Raw genomic sequence first — 20,857 nt, forward strand, 5'->3', positions numbered from 1 at the left:
TTAATGATAATTATAACAACAACAACAATAATAATAACAATACTGATATTAGAAAGATGATAATTACTGTACTTCAAAAATTAAAAATCAATATTTATTATTAGTTAGATTCTTCATGAAAGATGGAATATATAACATAATCACAAGATAAATTCATGGACATACATGTATCTTCATGTGCAGTGGCGTACGCAAGGGGGGGGGGGGTTTTAAAATCGGGTCCAAAATTTCGCAACGACTCAGGAAAATTTGAAAATCGCGCCGGCCAAAAAGTCGCTCAGTGGGGGGGGGGGGGGGGGGGGGGTAAGCGGACACTTTTTTTTGTTTTTTGGGGAGTCCAAAAAAAAATCGCAACGACTCAGCCAGCCGAAAAGTCGCTCAGTGGGGGGGGGGGGGGGGGGGGGGGGTAAGAGGACACTTTTCTTTTTTTTTTGGTCTCGAAATTTGAAAATTTGACATTTTGCTCCGTGGGGGGGGGGTAAGGTCACCTTTCTTAGGTCAGCCATGGGGGTAATAATTAAAAAAAAAAAAAAAAAAGAAAATCCAAAGGGGGGGGGGGGGGTTTTACGGATTTTTTAGGGGGGTTTACACACATAAAAATACCAAAGGGGGAGGGATTTAACCCCCCAAACACCCCCCTGAGTACGCGCCTGCTCATGTGTCATCTTTTGGAGCTTTCAATTTTTCTATCAAAAAAGAAAATAAGTCTAGAGCTGATACATTGACAAATCTCACTCTTTTAAATGTATTTGTTTGTTATTAATTCAATGTTATAACAAAAAAAAAATAAACAAACAAAACAAAAGCATCTGAAACGAAGAAGATAAAAAGGAGGGATTCATATTAAAGATTCTGTGCAAATCTGCACACCAATACTTACCATCGGAAGGGTTGAATCCTCCCTGGAAGTTATCAATGGATGAAGAAGGCACTTGTGTGGAAGATGTATTAGGTTCGTAATGATAACCACAATAACTAAACAATCCTCTTTTCTCTGGCAAAACCGGAATCTGATGTAATTCTAAAACCGTTTCATTGTAATAGTCTCTTATTAGGCTACGATTCCTCACTGTTGCCTCGAACCAATATTCAGTTCCTAGAGAGATTGCTTGTAATGTCAGAGACACTAATCCCGTAAAAAGTCCCAAAAGCAGAACCGCCGTTTTCCCCATTTTTCCTGCTTGTGGAGTCGGCACTGAGACAGGTGCATGGATGGTATGTGGGTTTTTTCACTAGCGCACAACGAACAGCTGAGCTAGCTCAAATGTACACGTTATGTACCGCCGAGCGAAGGTCCCGCTGTGTAATGGTATGTTGCTTTTCACGCTCTGTGTGGCATGTAGATTGCCAACAAAATCGATATGCTCATTGATTACGGTGCTTTTTGTACAGGGAAAGGGGATCAGTGAAGAGCCATCTAACGTTGATTTCGTATTACTCGCGCTGTAAGTCATTGGCAATACAGAGGGCGCCAGTTTCAAGAACGTTCTTTTCTTGCATTTAGAGTCGTAGGTCGTGCAGAATTTCGAGGCGCCGCTGCAGAAGTAGACGACGACGTTGAAATGGCCGATTCTTCCTCTTCGGGTGCATCTAAGAAGCGTTTTGCTATACCTTCAGCCAATGAAATTGAAGAATTTGAGAATTCCAAACCAAAGGTACTGTATAACACTTTTGATAATGACAAACACCTCATATTTTGATTTTAATATTATAAGCACAGTCCCATGCATTCACATTCATTGTGGGTAGCCTACTCACTACTGGTATGATGTGTGCTATGCTAGTATGCGTGTATATAACTTGTAAGATAAAGAATGAACATTTAGGTTATTCTCCCCTTCTTGGTGGTCGATATAGTGTATGTGTATAATTGGGTTTTTACAGACGTGTATCAATCAGATATGATTATTTAAGTCTGGGAACCGACTTTTAACGTCATCATCCGAAAGACGTGACTCGGTTTCGAACCACTCCAGCAAAGCATAGATAGTCAATGCCAATGCATATTGAGCTCTAGCACTGCATGCTTGCTGTGAGGCGGGTATTTTTAGACCCCATACACAAATACACACACCACACAATATTGCATAGACTGTACACAATCATGTCGATGCAGCTGTAAGCAAAGTTTGACACTAGACTTACAATTTGAATTTTTAAATTATTCTTTTTAACATCAGTAAGTTAAAAAAAATGTATTTTACTGCTATTTAGGTGTCATCAATTGTCACTAAAGTACCGATTTTTAGTGAAATCAGTTGAGTTTTGTACAGTGGTGTTTGAAATGTTGAGAATCAAAAGCACAGCTTTTACTACACAGCCAGGATAGTGATGCTCCTATGTGTGTTTCGAACCTGCGTCCTCGGCTGAATCAGTTTGTAACTTCCATTGTTAGCTGGATTACAGGCGCACTCCACAACGCCTAGTTATGAATTTTGACCACTAGTTTTAAATGGTGTGGAAGCTCATTGCATTTGCAAAGTTATGTTACAAAGATGTTGCATCACTATCGTCAGTTTCACTTTCAATTTTGTTTATTCAATTATAAAAAAATATATAACAAATAGTACATCAATTTATACACTGACACATGAATAATGTGTGTTGTTTACAATGCTATACAATATAACGTACAACAAGAATAAGAATATCATTTTCAACAATAACAACAGAAATCCAGAACAGAAGAAACTTTGATGGAATGGACTTTGATGCTTGCTAGGGCCATTTATTTTTATAGGGCTCTTGAATATATTTCTGTGATGAAATGACCTCGTAATCATATTGAAAATCATTTTTTTTCTTCCTAGATACCATCACGCTTCAGGTCAAAGAATGCAACCTCTCATGGTGGATCAAGCTCAGGGGTATCATCTGTACAACAAGGGTCCGTTACAAGTAACGCCACTTTTGCAACGTCCAGCTCTCGTTTTTCTAGTTCATCGGGTCATGAACCATTCTCCAGGCAGAAGGATGCCAAAGGCGGACCAGCCAGTGTAGGTGTGTCAAGAACAGAACAAGATGAGACAAGTAGAACAGTCCAAGGCAGGTCTGCATCAATAACGGGCCAGACAGCAATGTCCAGTGAAAGTGCAGAGGCGATGAGGACTAGTCTTGAGCTGAGAAAACAAAGAGCTGATGAGGCACTAAGGGAGAGACTGGAAGCAGGGGCTGCTGCTCCCACACTCCAAAGGCCAAGGGCTGTGGAGGCACCAAGGGGCAGACTGGAGGAAGCGTCAAATGCCACCACCTCAAATACCACATCTGCAAGTTCTGCAGGAGGAGGCAGAAATCCTGCGGCATCCAATCCATACAGACTACCACAAGCATCTGAAATTGCCAGGAGGGGAAAGATCGGTTCTTCATTTGCAAGCAAGTTCCACATGCTTGGTACTGCAGAAGAGTATAAGATTCCACAGGCAGCGGTAAAGCAGTGAGTTATAATTCTCCTTGAAAACCCTTGGGATCAAAGTGGGATGTAACATTTAGAAAAACATGAGATATAAGTAGGTTTATGATTCATTTTTGTATAAACTACCATCAGTCCTTGATTTACTTTTCATTTTTCATCCACACTATCAAACTCCTATCCATCACAGTGTTACACCAAGATTACAAATATTTATCACAAACTAAGATTCAATGAGTACAGTTTTAGTTATGGTTCATTTTATTTTATTATGATTCAAATAGTTTTCTTTGGAATCAACACACAAGTCAAGTAAGTGGCCTTTTGTCATTTTCAAGAAGACAAACAAATTGTCATAGTCCACAAATATAAGATACACTTATAAATTATACAAAATTATTAAATATAATGTAAAAATGTAAAAAATGGTATGTTTAATGTAAATAAAATAATATTGAGGAAAGTCTTACGGTATTTGCGTTGAAATTTTAATCTTTGCAGATCCACATCAGATTCTGCTGTGCCTGGTACCTCAGCTGGCGTAAACAAAGCTCCATCAGGGAATAGTGTGATTGTTAATCCAAGGCAGGTCAGTAGAATCTATTATATACCTCACTTTAAAAATCCAGCCATCTAATTGGTTGAAATTGGAGTCGTAATTTTAGCCATTCCCGTAAAATGCCAAAACCGGTCAATAGTCTTTTGAAAAATGCCCTAGGGCACTTTTCAAAAGACTATTGACCGGTTTTGGCATTTTACGTATATACGTGCAATCTCAATGAGAGGGATTTTAGCACACAGACTTGAGTGGTGCGCGATCAGACACCCTATTAAGACTAGGTCTCGATAGCGTAAACAAACTTGATTACCATGATTGGTAAGTCGCACATGTATTCTATGACCCTTTTCGGTATATAAAAGTTATAATAACTGCTTTAATATTCGAGGCATAGTTGTTTTTATACGCTCAAGGGGAGGTTACATGATTGTGCTATCAACCCTCAGCACGCCTCGGGGCGATAGCACGATCATGTAACCTCCCCTTGAGCGTATAAAAACAGCTATGTCTCTCATAGCAGTCATTATTACTATACTAAATATTCATTGTTTTGGTGTATGCAAATATTTCCAATACCTAAAGTTCCTATTCTTTTAGTTTTGTGTTTGTTTCTTTTCTTCTCATTATTTGTGAATATAGTAGGTCATCGCTCCTCTCTACCTCACCCCCGTTGAAAAACTAGAGTTAGTGGCGTTGAGTGAAATATATGTGCTTAAAAGGTTTTGTTGACCGTGCTTTAGTGGCTCTTTTTATCATCTGAGCAGAGACATTACAGTATAATATAAACATGACATAATTATTGTGAACTACAAACAATCACTGAACTTGATGTCATTTTGTTTTATCATCTCTCCATCTCTTTCAGAGGGGCAATCCAATCCTGAAGCACGTCCGGAATGTTCCTTGGGAGTTTGGTGATATAGTCCCGGACTATGTTATGGGAAGAACTACATGTGCCTTCTATCTCAGGTTGGTATTGGTCAGACTTTTGAAAAATCTAGTGAAGTGATAATCTTTTGAGTTTTAACATGGTCATTGATGTTTATAAAAGAAATGTATAATCCACATATAATTTTGGATGTTGATACCATTAAAGATAAAGACCAGTTATGGTCATGCGATTGCATTGCGAAAGAAACGTTGTGGAATCGATCAGAAAAGGTTGATCATCTAGCATATAAGTATTGGTGTGTACTGCAAGGTTCTGGAATCATCAAAATGATAAGAAATTTAGCCCAGTCTTGGTAAAGTTACAAGCACTGTACACAGAAAGATGTATGTAGGACTACGTGACACCTGCGTTATATCTATCAGGTCCAAATAGATATAATAATGTACCGAATATATCAATTGGTAGGTGGTTTCTCGGCAAAATTTGTATGATCACGTATTGGTCAAAACATATTCTTTCACATGATTGGTAATAAGAGCTTCCATTTCATTTTTTGAGAGGGGGTGTTTCCAAAACTGGTCTTTACCTTTAACATTTTTCAGTTCAAGCAAACATTTACCTACTGCATGCAGCCTATTGTTCAAGTGATGAAAAATTGCTCAAGCAACTACCCCCTTGCTATGAACATAGAAATGTGAGATTTATCATTTATTTAAAAGTTTTGATTGATATGATATTAGTCGTTTTGTATTTTCTGACTACCCTTTTTGCGATCAAATTACCATTAGTAAATAGTGCACAAAATGTCTTAGGTGTAAGATAAGGCTTTAAACACTAAGCTTAAAATGAGTCTACAAGCATATTGTTGTAGGACCTCTGTAAAATATACCAGTACCTTTTTTTCCCCTTTCTCTGTAGTTTGCGTTATCACAATCTCAACCCAAACTACATCAGTGACCGGCTGACGGAACTAGGTCACAAGTTTGATCTGAGGGTCCTTCTTGTTCAGGTGGATGTGGTAAGTTATATTGCTGCTAAACATTGCCACAATAAATGCATTGATTGAAAGCTTTCTAAATTCTGTGAACATAAATGATTGAATTATAACTTTTATTCTTAAATACATGGCACGGTTCAAATCTAGAAGCTCTTCTTCACTTGGAGAGAGACCAGAAGATTTTATGTATTTATAAGGATATTTCTTTCTTTTTATTGAGACCGTGCCATCTTTCCTTCTGATTCTCTCCTATAGAAAGATCCTCATCATTCAGTCAAGGAACTTGCCAGGCTAGCAATACTATCAGATTGCACACTCATGCTGGCATGGAAGTAAGTATCTGAAAGTCGTTGAAATGTCTCTCCCAATTGCTCCTTCAAACATGACTATTTAGGGGAAAAGAAATAAATATTGATTTTGAATATTCTCTTTTAACATGATGCTCCGTATACAAAGCTCCTATGATTATAGAGTATTTTATACAACACCTACGTGGATCCTTGTCATTTGATTGGACGATTGTTGGTCACATGATATTCAATAGATGGTATATTGCACGGTCGTGCATTTTTGGTTATATGCGCCGTGCATTTTTGGTTATATGCAGACTGCGTACCTCTCTGCTGCATGTGCGCGCGCGTATCCCTGCGTGTATCTGACGCGAAGGCAATCTGCATGTAATTGAGAAGGCTTGACTCGAACTGTAATTTATCTTTATAAGGAGTAAAGCATAATTTGTTGATTAACGTTCTATTAGGTCTTCTTCGATGTTGTATAAAACAAATAATGAATGTTTTTCATTCGTTTAATAGTGCAAATATTTTCATTCGTTGAAAGATTAACGTTAATTCTATTCAACTCGGCTGACGCCTCGTTGAATAGAATGTTAATCTTTCAACTCATGAACATATTCGCACTATTGAACTCATAACCATTCATTATTTGTATAATATCATCAAAGATTAAAAAGTAGGAGGTGGATTTGGAGAGCAATCATTTTCGATATTTGTCAATGGACGTTTATTTCGTTTATTTCCAACAATTTACTGGCCATATGTTTATACGAATGTGTCCCAGAAAGTATAATTTGGTCAGTTTTTATTATTCTGGTAACCATTACTCATGATATCCTGTCCTCTCTTTTTATCTCTTCCTTTGCGTTTCATGCATCTCAGTGCTGAGGAAGCAGGGAGATATATAGAGACATATAAAGCATATGAGAACAAACCAGTAGATGCCTTGAAAGAGAAAGTTGAACAGAACCATCTATCAAAGGTAAAGATATGGTACAAGCTAGGTGCAAATTGACAATCAGCCATGCATTAAGTCTTTCGTCTATGTCTGATCGTCAACGAAACAGAGTTACGGCAGACAGCCAGTGAAAAAAAATTTGTTTAATCAAATTATGGAAATGCAAGCACGTTATTCCTGGCTCATTTTTCCTGATTGAGGTGTCATATGAAAGAGCAGAAAATGAACTTTCTAGAAATGTGAATTTTTCTTTGAAATTAAGATACCGCCCACCAATCGACTTTTGGTTTCCTTCCTTCCTTCCTTTTAATCACTCATGCGTGAAATATGCATCATATGAGTTGCATCAAATGAAAGAGGAGGATCTAAGCTTTACAAATATGTGTCATTTATTAATTATAATTGTGATTAAGTTATGATAAAACATCGATAATTCTCGGTTTCGTTTTTTTCTGGGTCCCACTGCTTTGTAATAGAAATTGCATTCTTGCATTTTAATCATATCTGGAATTGATGATCTGACATTAATACCCAGGGTCTCAAAAGAAATTGAATATTGAATACCAGGGCCCCCTTGTAAAGCAGGCCTTGTGGCACTGAATGGGTCTACCCTGTGTTTTTAAAGAAGACTGAATAAATAAATAAATATGATTAAATGTCTGACCAAATAGTTATGATATAAATTTCTTCTTCTTCTTTACTTTTTTAGATGACGGATTGTCTCACTACAGTCAAGTCAGTGAACAAGACAGATGTTATTACACTGCTAGCTAACTGCGGGGTAAGTATATGTATATCTGTAATTTCAAAGGAATTTGCCAAAGAGGGCAATATATCTGCTTTGTATTTCAGACTCAAGTATAGCAATCAACATTGTCATGTTAAGATCTGAAAGTATTACTTTTGTAGATGAAGTGTAGTGCAAGGATTGAAGGCAAGAATTCTGAATCTATAGAACATTTATTTTGGGATTGCCCAATAATTAGAAGGTTTATTGCGGATGTCCAACATTTCATTTTATGGAAACGTTGGAGTTCAATTTAATTTTATTATTTTATATGCCAAATACTATATATTTTCCAACGAATACAAAAATAGCATACTATCACTAAATTCTTTTAAATGCATGTTAAGGTATTATCGTTCTCTTGAACAGTACATTTATGTTAAAAATTAAAAATTTGTATCTTTTGATAATAGGTGGAAAAACATTTTGTTGCTTTAAAAATTAAAAAAAAACACCATTTCCTGTATAATCAGCTATATTCTTGTTATTGGTTCTATTGGTTATATTATGTATGTATATATACCGTATATATGTTTTGTTGTGTTTTGCAAAGTCAAAAGCAATATTGAATAAAGATGATTTTATTAAAGGAAAAAAAAAAGGATTCATTCCTTATGATTTAAACAATCCTTGATGAATTTTCTCAATATGTTGAAGATTTTATTGGCTTCTTTATTTCAGACATTTGAGAAGATAGTGGAATCAAGCAAAGAAGAGCTGGCTTTGTTGCCAGGGTTCGGGCCCCAAAAGGTGAGCTAAGTTTTATAGTAATAGTTATTGAAAAAGATTATTATTAATGATATCAGTAACAAAATATCAACAAAAAACAAAAAAAACAGCCTACGATTTGTGCTGACAGCCTATCGAGAATCGCCACAAATTGTGCAAAAATAATGCAGTGAAAAATGGCTTTTCCTTTTTCTTTCTTTTTGTTTTGTTTTGGATTATTAATGTGAATAGATTTTGGCCATGTGGTGTCATCAGAATCTTTGAAAATTGATGTGATGAAGTTTGTAAGTAATGTGAGAGTTGATTTGATTTGATTTTTTATTTGTGTTCATTCATTTTGTTATAAATTTGAGACTTCCAGAGCTTAGTAACTTGTCTTTTTTTGCTACTATATCCTCCTTTTTATCATCCACTTATCCACTTTGATTGACAGGCTGAGAGACTTAGTAGCATCTTCACCGAGCCCTTCTTACGGAGGAACAAAAGAAGAATAGTCCAGACGGAGAAAGATGAAGATGGAGAGGGCTGAGGAAAAGGCAATCTTCACGGTGCTTTACAAAATAATGCAAAGTCTGTGCATATAGTGTATTGGTGCAGAAGTGATCTACCTTTGGACCGGGAAGATAGATTGTCGCAGAAAACTCTAGTGTAGTGTCATAGAATGTACATGCACTTTGATTGTAAGGGCCCATATTGTGTATCTAGACGTAGGCCTTGTAGATGATGGGATGGACATTATACAGTCATGAAGTAATCAGAGGTCATTAATTTCAATAGATTCGAAATGCCTTCTTTTGCTACTGCGGGAATCTCACCTAGTGAAGTATTACTAGGGGGTGCTTTACAAAGACTAAGATCGACTGTAAGTTTGACATAATAATGGCAGGCTGCCTGTTGCTCTCACCATTATGATCTTTAGACAATATTTTTTCCTTCAATAATGAATTATAAGTTCTGTAGATTTGTGACCATAATTGGAACGTCCCTTGAGAGACCAATGCCAGTAAATGGTGAGAGCAAACAGTGGCATGAACGGCCTGCCATAGTTAAGTCCAACTTAAAGTTGATCTTAGTCTTTGTGAAACACCCCTAGGTGTATCGTTAGAAGTGACGTCCACTTTTAATCTTGCACTGGACTCGACTCTCGTTCTCTGGACCTTCATTATTTTAACTCTAGAAGCAAGACCAAAGTTCTTTCAGTTCCTTGGGGGACTCCAATATGAGCAGCTTCATTATGAGACTGGTTTCTAATGACCTTAGAAATATTTGTATAAACTAGATGAAACTTATCCAAGATGCATGTATTGAAATTATTAAGCACAAACATTAAAGCCCTCTGTACTAGTTTGGCCATGAGGAATCATACCACCCAGCTGGTCACTGCAAAGGTGGCTATCGCATCAACTCAGCTCCCAATTAACGTAAGAAAAAGAAGATTATGGGGGACAGAGAGGCACAGCTTAGGCATTGTTTTCTGTATAGAGGGAGCAAGTAGCTACAAGTAGTACAGTGGGGCTTTAAAGTAGGGTCAGCTTGTTGCACACTTCAAATATTAAACTTTCAGATGCTAGTAAAAAGAGCCCCTTTTAATTCTTCACATTGTACTCCTGACAAGTTTCATAGAAAAATGATTTTAAAAAAAGTATTTTAATACAGGTAGTAATATTTTGGGCTAACAGGTTGCATTTGGAATTAGTTTGTTCTCTTAGCAATCTAGGCTTCTACTCTTTGACCCAAGTTTGTGAAATACATTCAATAAAATCTTCTAACACCAATGTAGACAGTGGAAATTACCTTGTTCTATCAAGGCAAAACAATAGAATGTAAAGAAATCTTTGTGATAGGGTGCCACTGTACCAAATGAGAAGAAATACCTTTCAAAGTATACATATAAGTTGGAGAAAGGAATTTGTAGAAAAGAAAGTAATGATGATAAATGCTATCTATTCTTGCATGTATTAAAGCAAAAGACAATTTGTAAATCCAGTTATTAATGTGGATTGTATTTATCTTTTTCATAATTTTTCTGAAAAATGAAATAAGAACGCTTACCAAAAGTGAAACCTTTAATTCTATGTTATGTGTAACATTCAATGTGCAATGACGTACCGTACCAATCATTCATTCGTTTTGTATGTAGAGTACTTAAATGTTATAATGAGTACAAATTTGTTATAAATGTATAATTGAAAACATCAAATATTAAACAATTTTCTACACATTGATTTGAGCATTGTACCTGTTTACATTGATTGTTGTGTGCCAATGTATGTCTGCTTTGGATAGATATGTGTATGAAGTGTATTTCTCTTGCTAGATGTATTGCCTGAAGACTTTTCCCCCAGATATCTCGCAGTGAATTTTTCGTGGGAAAAAAAGTGGAAGTACTTGTACCAAAGAAGCTTACCTGGATAAGTTCACCCTCTACGGACTATGTCAAAACATGTTATTAAGAACATTCAAGCTTATACAGTGTAGGCTCGATTTCGCAAAGATTGAATTAAAACCATGGTCTAAACTTCCAACATTGACTAAACTAAGCGTATAATCCCAAGCGTTTTATTGACCAGTGGACACGAGCATACTGCACTTGGATTTAAACCATGGATTAAGAGAAATCTTTGTGAATTCAGGCCATCTTATCTAACTTTCCCTTGAAGTCTAATCATAACGATCATCAGCATTATCATTATAATTACCATCATCATCATAATCACAATAAACATCACCATTAGCATCACCATTACTTTTATCTTCACAATCATCACTACTGCTGCTATCAACATCACCGTTGCCATTGCATCATACCCAAGTTTATCTCTTTGCTACACCTTATTATCATATGATAAAATACAACACTTGGCTCAAAAGTTTCAAGATTTTCATGAATTTAATGAGCATCAGTTGGGTTTTTGTTTGTTTAAAGAAGAAAGAATGAGATGTGAGGTCACAGTGCAGATGGTAGAATGATGAGATATAGACAGAGACGGAGAGGAGAGGAGAGAGACAGACGCACAGACTGGAAAAGAAAGAGAGAAAACACAAATGAAAGTGAGAGAGGGTAGAGAAAAAATAAAAAAAGGCACGTACTTACTGATAGAGTAAATTCTCTGTAACATAAAATAACATCAACTATTCATATCTAGTTTTGTGAGTCCAGTGCTAACCCCATCACATTCTGTCGCAATATCTCTTTCGTCGCATATATGATCGTCTTCCTTCATACAAGTTCTCTGATCTGTAGACGTCTTGGATAATTCAGTTTCTACATTCATGCGTTCAACATTTTCCTGCCGGGCATTGGAGCCTTGCGCGGACGAGATATTCATTTCTTGCGAGCCGTCTCCGTTCATCAAGTCCGTATCCAAAATCTCTTCACAGCCACTTTCGCCAGACGACTCCAAATCCGGCATGTCATAGTTGCGCTGCTGAAGCAACTCCTCTGGCTCTTCTTCATCCTCTTCTTCTTCACTTTCCTCCTCCTCTGTCCTGACATCCTTGCCACCTTCTTCATCATCCCCATCATCAGAATCTTCTGCATCGTCCTCCTCAGAGGAAGGCATGTCGTAGTCTGGTTGCCGATTCATGTTGTACGTTGTCCTGCTCATGTCAATGTCCATAGGATCTAGGAATGAGGAAGATTACATGGGAAGATGGTAGTAATTTATCTGCATCCCAAATAAGCCTCAGTTTTATAACACATGAACTGGCAACAACCCAATTCCCAAGGTCAAAGTTAAAACCTGGACCAAATGTTATACCTAAACCTAACCCTAAACAAAATTACACCCTCAACCCCAAAGACCTATACCTTTGATTAAATAAATCCTGCACCACGTGTCGAAAGAGAGAGTGTAGTGTCACCTATGCCTCTCCCTCCCAACAAGCAAGACTTTTTTATGCTTACATGTATGTAACCATAAGTTTTCACAAGATCACTTGATCTATCTATCTAAAATCAAACATCAACTGAAATTTGAGAAAGTTAATGTTAATATTTTTAATAATTTACTATTCTTTTCATATTAAGTCTAATTTAGAGATAAGTTCAATTTAAGATCTTTGTGAAAAACCCCCTGGATTTTGAACTCACCAATTAGATTTCTTCTCTCCTTTTCCTGCTTGAGTTGTGTCATCCATCTCTGCTGGGCCTTGACCACGTCTGCACCATCCTTGCAGGCAGCGTAGTTGTTCAATAGCTCCCGGTTGATATCAATGAAGACTGGACCCCACTTGAACCGCTCCAGGAGACAAAGCGCATACTCCTGGAACCCTGTGAATTGACAGAAGACAGAATTTAGAATTACTACTAAGTGTTAAATCTAAATTATCCTTGTAAACAAAGAGCAGGACATCAATCAGCTCATAGTGGCCCGAATTCACAAAGCAAGGTTTGAGCTCAAACCTCCTTTTGTTTCGCCAAACCTCCTTTTGTTCTTTACAAACCAGGTTTGTAAAAAACGCGTAAAACGCGTCATATGACGTACGAAAACCAAGGTTTGTCGACAAACCTCCATTGTGAATTCGGGCCTTTATGTCTATGATCTTACTAAATTGGGTGACAAGAGTAATACTGAGGCTGGAGCCTCAAAAGCAATTTTGTAAAACAAGGAACATTGAATGCATCAAAAATGTTGAGAGTTTCACAAGTGGTATAGGTTGACAAAAGTTTAATGCTGCTAAAAGCGATTGAATTATAAAATTTGTATACAATTATACATGTAGGGAAAAAAAAAATGCCCTGGATTGAAATGAATGGCAAATGGCAATGTTATAGGGGTGAAAGTACAAAGATGTGTGTGAAAATGGCCCCAATACATACTCCATGATCTCATTGGTAAAAAAAAACCCACAGAAATGTGAAGTGCAATGATACTGTCTCATTCTATTTTGCATGGCTGTTCATTCAAAGTGGGTTATGGTGTCGCGCCTGAGTGAGCCTTGACAAAAACGTAGGCTGAGTGAATAATCAGAGATGGATCTTACCTGTTATATAGAGGGCAGCAGCCAGTGCTTCTACGCAGCTCAGCTGGCAAGGCTTCCCATAGTTGATTGGGTTGGCAGCCACCAAGTATGGCAGAAGACGTGGAAAACTCCCCCTCATCTTGGAGAAAGGTGTCTCGTCCAGTCTGGCCCATGAGCAGTCTATTACAGCCACGCCATGGTGCTCGACTATTGACCTGTTAATATCAAATAATGTTCAATCGACGTAGACTTATACACTCATTGTACGACATAATTATTCTGACAACAATGCTGCAGGTCTATTTCTAAAGGTAATAGAATTACTGGCTTCAGCCTTCAGCCTCAGCTAAAGCCAATGCTAACTCCAAAACCTAAACAAAGCCAAGAGCCCCAACCCCCCCCCCCCCCAGAAAATACAGCAACTGCAGACTGTCTGTAGCAAGAGCAAATATTAGATCGCTACAACTCCTTCACTCAAAAGTAAATATATTACTAGCAGCTTCAAGATGCTTATCTCTGATATCAGTAGAAGAAAGAAAGAAAGGCAAGGTTGCAAATAGTTCAACATCTTATGAAGTGCAGTATCATTGCTCTATGGAAATGTTGTGTATTCTTTCTGTATAAAATTCCATCAAAGGCCCATAAGGGTTAACACAGTTTTGGGGGAAAAGCTTACACTAAAATTTTGCTCTTACTATTGCTACTGCATCTATGAATCTAGTGTCTACTCTGATTTTCAATTTTTCAAACAGTTCAGTTTGCATTAATCAAGATTTTGGTTAATATTTTCTCTATCCATAATTAATTTGAACAAAGAGAAAAACTGAAAACTTACACATATATGATATACACTACAGCTGGGACATTAAATAACTTATCTGATCATAAGGATTTTAAAAAGAAGTAAGGTTTAGGCATCTAGATATCCAATATCTTAATGTTCAATTTGACAGTCATCAATTTTATTTTTTTTTTCAGAGGAAAGATACATAGATGAGGTCAAGGTTCATGCCTTTTAAAAATATTTTTGTTTACCTATCTTGGGGTGAGACACAGTTGGTACCCATTGGAGATAGGATGACCCCATCAAAGCGCTGAGAGAGCTTCAGGGTCCTTAGAAGACGCTTCCTGGCCAGCTTACGACCTGTACACTTCTTGGGGTCACAGTGCTGAAGGTCCCACATTGCCAGAGGAATGGGGATCTTGAGATGTTCTGGTTCTTCCTCGGCTTCGTCTCCTTCATGATTGGATGCCCCTGGTAGAGATGCTGAAAAAGATTCATTCAGAAAACAATAATGTTAATAACAATCTTGTCCGTCTTTTAAACCATTGACTACTGAATGATCATATTCCTCATAGGTTTAATACAAGAACCACAGGTTCCAGCAGGCAAAGGGTTAAAATCCTGACCGCTGCACATACATGCACAATATCATACGTTAGCAATAGCAATTAGGGTCATTTTTGCCCAACTAGCCGTTTTAAATCAGCTGTCCGATCACACATCTTGCCACGTCCAGACACCCGACCGTACGTCTGGGAATACTAGACAAGACATGACAAGTAACATCTATTCATTGCCAACATACAACAGCAACCTAGATTTTGATCGACTACAACAACACCAAACAAGTAGTTAGACAGACCTACCTCCTTCTTCAGGAGCACCTCCAATTTTAAAGAATTTGTGCTGTTTGCCATGATTCTGCTTTCCTCCTTTTCCATGTCCATGATCCTTTTTTCCTTGTCCCTTCTTCCGTCCCATGATGATAATAAAATCAAGATGAAGTTTACTTTCTTTCAAGGTGATTTTGGGGGGATATTAAAGTGATTGAACGTCTAAATTCCTGCACATAGCCTAGACCTACAGCACTGTTGTCCCACCGAATAATTCACGATCACGCAAGTTGCGGCGCGGTACTCCGATATCCAGTCGAGTCTAGTCCCACAGCTAGGGCAGGATCTCGGCTGAGCTCCCGCTGGCTGGTTGTGTAGAGAGTAGAGAGGATTCGTGACATCTCGGCCTCGGCCTTATAATACAATGTGTCAACTATACCCAGGGTCGAGGTTTTTATTTTTATTTTTACCGAGCAGGAACTTCGGCCGCTCCTATCATGCAGCGCAGGCTCCTTATCTAATATTAAGAGGCTATATAAGTTATAGCAATGACTTTTTGATAGATATGTTGTTTAAATGAATTTCAAAATTGGTTTATAATGGATTTAAAACTTTTATATAATGAATACAATAATAATAATAATAATAATAATAATTAACAACATTTGTATAGCGCTTATCACAAAATGTCTCTAAGCGCTTAAGAAAAATAGAAATAGAAGGAATTACAGCCAAATATTAAGTTATACATAATAGATAGTGGACAATCGAGGGGGCTGCATATGCAAATGAAAAAGGCTATTTAACAAAAAAGTAGGTTTTTAACATGGATTTGAATTTAATTGTCTGTTGAATCAAATGTGACCCCAAGGTTTCTAGCACCTGTTCAAGGTGTTTGACAAACACAAAAGAACCAGTGAAAGGAGGGTGCCAATGTTGAACCCTTTCATTGTGTTCAATGCTCCCCTTGGGTGGACCACAATAGACTGTAGTGAAGCTATGGCTCCCAGTCAATGCTATGCTACAGCTAATATACAGCCCAAAACTTGAAAAATTGAAACCAGAATATCACATCAAACCATGCAAAATTTTAGCTCCAAAATTGTCAAATGATGTCAGAAGATTAGTACAATAAGAATGGTAATAAACTTCAAAAGTGAAAGTTGCAAGAGCAGTGGGAGGTCAGCTGTGAGGCGCACTCACCACGGTGTTGCAAAAAAAACCCAAAAAAAACAAAAAAAAAAACAAGACTTGTAAGCTAGGCCAGCAGATCAAATTTTTCTATAAAATTATTATCACTTTGGAAAATTCAGTCAACTATCTTCAATTATTATTGTTTAGCTTTTATCTAAAAAAAATTCTATAAGGCTATCAATGAATTGTTAGAATGTTTGGGATGCTACTAATTGCGATGCTATGAAGTAGCACTGAGCTGAGAGAGAGTGAGAGAGGGAGAGGGAGAGAGAGAGAGAGAGAGAGAGAGAGAGAGGGAGAGAGAGGGGGGGGGGGACGCAATGAAAAAAAAACCCATCTTATTAAGAGGAAAAGACAATCCTGATGGGTATTAATCTAGTCGTCAGCTAGCTGCGCCCCGGTAGCCATATACCTTTAGCCACAGCCTGAAGCCATGTCCAATGTTGAGAGGCATTCAAGAGTCCCGTATTGCAAGGTTTAAAATGTTTTTACATCTCCTATTTTACTTTTGTCGTTATATATTCACTCTCTAAAGTCCCATTCTATCCTTTTTCCAGTCTGTAAACAACTTTGCAACATGAAAACAATGATGGACACTCACTGGATTTTACTTCTCATATAAAATCGCCCTCAACTTGCACGAGGTCAGAGGCGGCGCTCACTGGGGGGGGGGGGGTGGGAACAGTGTCCTCTCACTTTTTCAAGTACCTAAAAGTGCCCCTTTTTGCATAGGAAAAGTGCCCCTTTAACTTTGTAAGAAGTGCCCCTTTTTACATAGGAAAAGTGCCCCTTTTACTTTGACAAGTGCCCCTATTCATTTTCTAAAGTGCCCTTCTCCTTTCCACCTCTGAGAAAAACCTTTTCCATGTGCAACGCACTTGGTCTTAGGCTACTACCACACAAGTTATTTACATTTTTCTCTCATTTTGAAAGAATGGACATACACAAATATTATGAAATTCATCACCATCTGTTGGTGTACAGAGTGGGCATTGCAAATCATGTACTAAATCTATATCAAATCTACCTAACAGTGGCGGCTCCAGGAATTTCTTACCTGGGGGGGGGGGGGGGAGAGCACACAATCGCATGGGGTGAAACTGAAAAACGATTTAGCGAGGCGACAGCGGTGAGGGAGGGGAGCGACCAAGCGGTCGTGGATCTGGGAGGGAGTCAGAACTCCCTCGATCCCTGAGTATATAGGAAGCATTTGCAATTTTAAAACCAAACTAGCCACAAATTACCATCATATATATTCCAATGTCCCAATGTCTACAAATTTAACCCTATAAACCCGGGGTTAGGAACTAAGTTATTTTTCAGTCCCCCCCCCCCCTACCGCGCGAAGCGCGGAAGCTCTGACACCTCATTAAATTTTTAGAGAAAAAAGACGTGCTATGACGTTTCATTTAATCATTAAAGAAAGAAGACGATTCGTTGTAATGTTTTCGACTCTTCATCCCTGTCTGAAATCAGTTACCTCCCTCCCGCGCGAAGCGCAGAAGCTTTTACGTTTCATTAAATTATTATTCTCAATCCTCGTCTAAATTCCCTTTCGACCATACCGCTCGAAGCGCGGAAGCTTTCACGTTTCATTAAATTATTAGAGCAAGAAGATGGTTAGTTATACCGTTCTCGACCTTTAATTCTAGCCTAAATTCGGTTCCCCCTCCCGCGCACAGCGCGGAAGCTTTGACATTTCATTAAATTACTCTTAATCCTTGTCAGTTTTCCCCCTCCGGCAGAGGCTTTGACGATTCTTTAAATAATATTATGAGAAAAAAGACGATTCGTCGTACCGTTCTCTACTGTTAATCTTTGTCTGAATTCAGAAGCTTTGACGTTTCATTAAATTATTAGAGAAAGAAGACGATTCCTTTCTTTTTTAACTCACACAAATTATCTCTTTCCCCCTTTTTCCATCTCTTTTTTGGTTCTTCTTGTGCTTTTTTTGTGGGAGGGGGGGGGGGGGGACTACACGCCTGGCAAGAGGGGCCCCATATTATGCACACTGCAAAATTGCGTGCCCCCCGCCCCTTTCCCGTTGAAAAAAAACCTTCTTATAATATTATCCCCTTTCTTTCTTTTCCCTTCTCATTATTTTCCTTTTCCCACTTTTATATCCTCCGTCTTTCTCCCTTTCTTCCTTTTTCCGCATTTTCTCTCCGAGCTCTCTCTTCCCCTTTCTTCCTTTCCCCCTCCTTTTTCTTCTCTCCCCTTTTCTCCCCTCCCTCTTTTCTCCTTTTTTCTCTCTTACCTTTTTTTTTTCCCCTCCTTCTTTTACCGGGGGGGGGGGGCACGTGCCCCCTGTGCCCCCCAGGATCCGCCACTTGTTAATCTATTTGTTCTACATCTAAATTTACTTACTAAGTTTTTCCTAATTCCTTTTGACATAATATCTATGATATCATATTCACCAACTTATTCTTAAACATCCTATAGTTCGTGCAATTTGACCAGGTGAGCTGCGCAGCCTGCGCTCCGTTCCTGAATAGACATGTCAGAAATTAGCCTGATTTTCATAGTGTTCATAACCCGGTACCCCCACTCCGAGAACGGACGGACCCTATGCGTGTTGCCAAAATGTCCTTTTCGTAACAAAAGAAAAAGGTCGACCCGTATTGACTTTACACACCGGACTTCTGCTGAAAGGGGGGGGGGGGGGGGGGGGGTGCTGAAAAAGGCTCGTATACAAAAGAAAAAGGTCGAGCCGTATTGACTTTACACACCGGACTTTTGCTGAAAAGGGGGGGGGGGGGGTGGGTCGGTTGGAACACGCATATGCGTACCCTAAAAATAACTATGAGTGGGGGGGGGGGGACGGGGGGGGCCGGGGTTCATTATCATAATAAAAAACTGTCGAAACTCAACCCAATAATTGTGATTTGATATTAATTAAAGTTTGTCCTTCACTTTGTAACTGCAACAGAAACTTAAAAAGAATCAATGAATACTTTGATTGCTTCCCTTTAACTAATCTAACCCAATATCCAATCATTCTACACTTAATTTTATCGAGTATTTACCACGTCCAGTTTCACCATAAACCATGCAGTCAGGTGTGCACTTGTTTAATTACAAACAATATCGTTCTTAAAGGCTTTGAAAAACTTCAAGTTGAACTATACACCCATAGCCCCAGACCTTAGCACCATATAATAGAATTTGCAAAACTAACAGATCAAATAAATGACATTGTGTATCAACAGATAAATGCAACTTTTTGCCTTTACTATTAACATTACTAGCTTCAGCTTGTGTGACATACTTACCTTTACCTTTACGTTAATGACATGTTTAGCAATTGCTTTTTTAAAATTACCATTATAATTAAACATCACTCCTAAAAATACAAAGTCATAAACAACTTCCAGTTCACCATCATCATAAACGAATTATGGAATTCTTCTTGTTTTCCCACGTGAAAAAACAACAATTTTCGTTTTGCGGCTGTTCGTGTTTTCGTGTTTCGAGTTGATGTGTACATTCGAGGTCAGTGAACCCTAAAATCCCGTGATTGTGAGAAACACTGCCAATCTACTCTCTCACGCGAAGGAAAATCTTATGATAAACCTTAAATAAAATGTATTAATTTGTTTTAGTTGGTATTAATAGTTTTTTGTTACTTTTAAATTATTTAATACATATTTTACATGAATGTTTCATACCTAAGATAGTATAAATCTTCATTAATAATCTTTCAACCTACTGTGCTGCAAATCGGCACCAGACACCACTTTGACAAAATGGCACCTCCACCACCGCCTCCTCCGCCTCCTCCCCCCGTGCCAGAGATTGGTTTCGATGCTATTCTTGACGGGTTATCGAATGGAGCTCAAGAAGGAAACAAGGTTTGTAAAGGAAATGTTAAAGCGATGTGTATGTTTGAATAACATGTTGTAGTTTGCATGAATATTGAAGATGTAAGCAGGGAATTCCCTGGAGCCAGCTGCTCGGGGAAGGGTTACCGCATCTGAATGACCAACCTGCCCGGCTGGGCCCCGGTCACAAACCGGCACCGTGTGTGGACTCGACTGAGGCCGAGGGGCAGGCTCTTTATATTATACTTTTATAGCTCTAGTAGTAAGACTAAGAGGCGGCTGTTCAAATTAACAATTGCAGAATCACTAGCATCACTTATAGTGACTGAAGATGCTAACATTTATTTATTGATCATCAGAATGCATGATTTCATAAATTCTTGCAAGATGTCAACTCCAATGAGGAAGCTCCGACGCCTTTGGCGTCGGGAAATGATTCAAACAGCAGGTTGACGACACTATCTCAAAATATGCAAAGGGAGTAATAACAATTTTGACTTACTAGGTTGCTCGACTCCTCTGGGCATCTCGCTGGCCACTTGAAATTATAATTTGAAGAAGTCTTTGATGGGAAAAAGGGGGTGATTCTTCGTCCTACCCCGACGATTCTTCCATGTTGTATCATCGATTCAACAT

At 38.3% G+C, this 20,857-nt stretch overlaps 4 protein-coding genes across 4 annotated transcripts in view; 2 read left to right on the top strand and 2 right to left on the bottom strand.

The window, feature by feature from the left end:
- LOC100889821 overlaps window positions 1-1,292 on the bottom strand; it is a 33,887-nt gene extending 32,595 nt beyond the window's left edge. Inside the window, exon 1 of the mRNA XM_003726923.3 lies at window positions 881-1,292. Within this exon, the coding sequence (XP_003726971.1) occupies window positions 881-1,172 (292 nt within the window). The 5' untranslated portion in view covers window positions 1,173-1,292. The remainder of the gene's footprint in view (window positions 1-880) is intronic.
- A 94-nt stretch (window positions 1,293-1,386) lies between these two features.
- Window positions 1,387-9,404, top strand: LOC586875 (DNA excision repair protein ERCC-1). Its single transcript, XM_030984132.1, has 10 exons — window positions 1,387-1,655; window positions 2,811-3,433; window positions 3,911-3,998; window positions 4,834-4,937; window positions 5,779-5,878; window positions 6,113-6,189; window positions 7,033-7,132; window positions 7,818-7,889; window positions 8,577-8,645; window positions 9,058-9,404. Exons 1-10 carry the CDS (start codon window positions 1,563-1,565, stop codon window positions 9,151-9,153), a joined length of 1,422 nt encoding a protein of 473 aa, XP_030839992.1. The 5' UTR covers window positions 1,387-1,562; the 3' UTR covers window positions 9,154-9,404.
- Window positions 9,405-11,701: 2,297 nt separating this feature from the next.
- LOC590107 (ribosome biogenesis protein TSR3 homolog) lies at window positions 11,702-15,727 on the bottom strand. The gene is made up of 5 exons (XM_030984133.1): window positions 15,240-15,727; window positions 14,625-14,856; window positions 13,611-13,804; window positions 12,718-12,897; window positions 11,702-12,249 (listed from the first exon to the last, which is right to left on the bottom strand). Exons 1-5 carry the CDS (start codon window positions 15,352-15,354, stop codon window positions 11,753-11,755), a joined length of 1,218 nt encoding a protein of 405 aa, XP_030839993.1. The 5' UTR covers window positions 15,355-15,727; the 3' UTR covers window positions 11,702-11,752.
- Window positions 15,728-20,134: 4,407 nt separating this feature from the next.
- LOC105446069 (WASH complex subunit 2-like) overlaps window positions 20,135-20,857 on the top strand; it is a 49,518-nt gene continuing 48,795 nt past the window's right edge. Inside the window, exon 1 of the mRNA XM_030984979.1 lies at window positions 20,135-20,251. Coding sequence (XP_030840839.1) covers window positions 20,147-20,251 — 105 coding nt within the window. The 5' untranslated portion in view covers window positions 20,135-20,146. The remainder of the gene's footprint in view (window positions 20,252-20,857) is intronic.

This window comes from Strongylocentrotus purpuratus, unplaced genomic scaffold (assembly GCF_000002235.5).
Source record: "Strongylocentrotus purpuratus isolate Spur 01 unplaced genomic scaffold, Spur_5.0 spur5_scaffold_14, whole genome shotgun sequence".
NCBI lineage: Eukaryota > Metazoa > Echinodermata > Echinoidea > Camarodonta > Strongylocentrotidae > Strongylocentrotus > Strongylocentrotus purpuratus.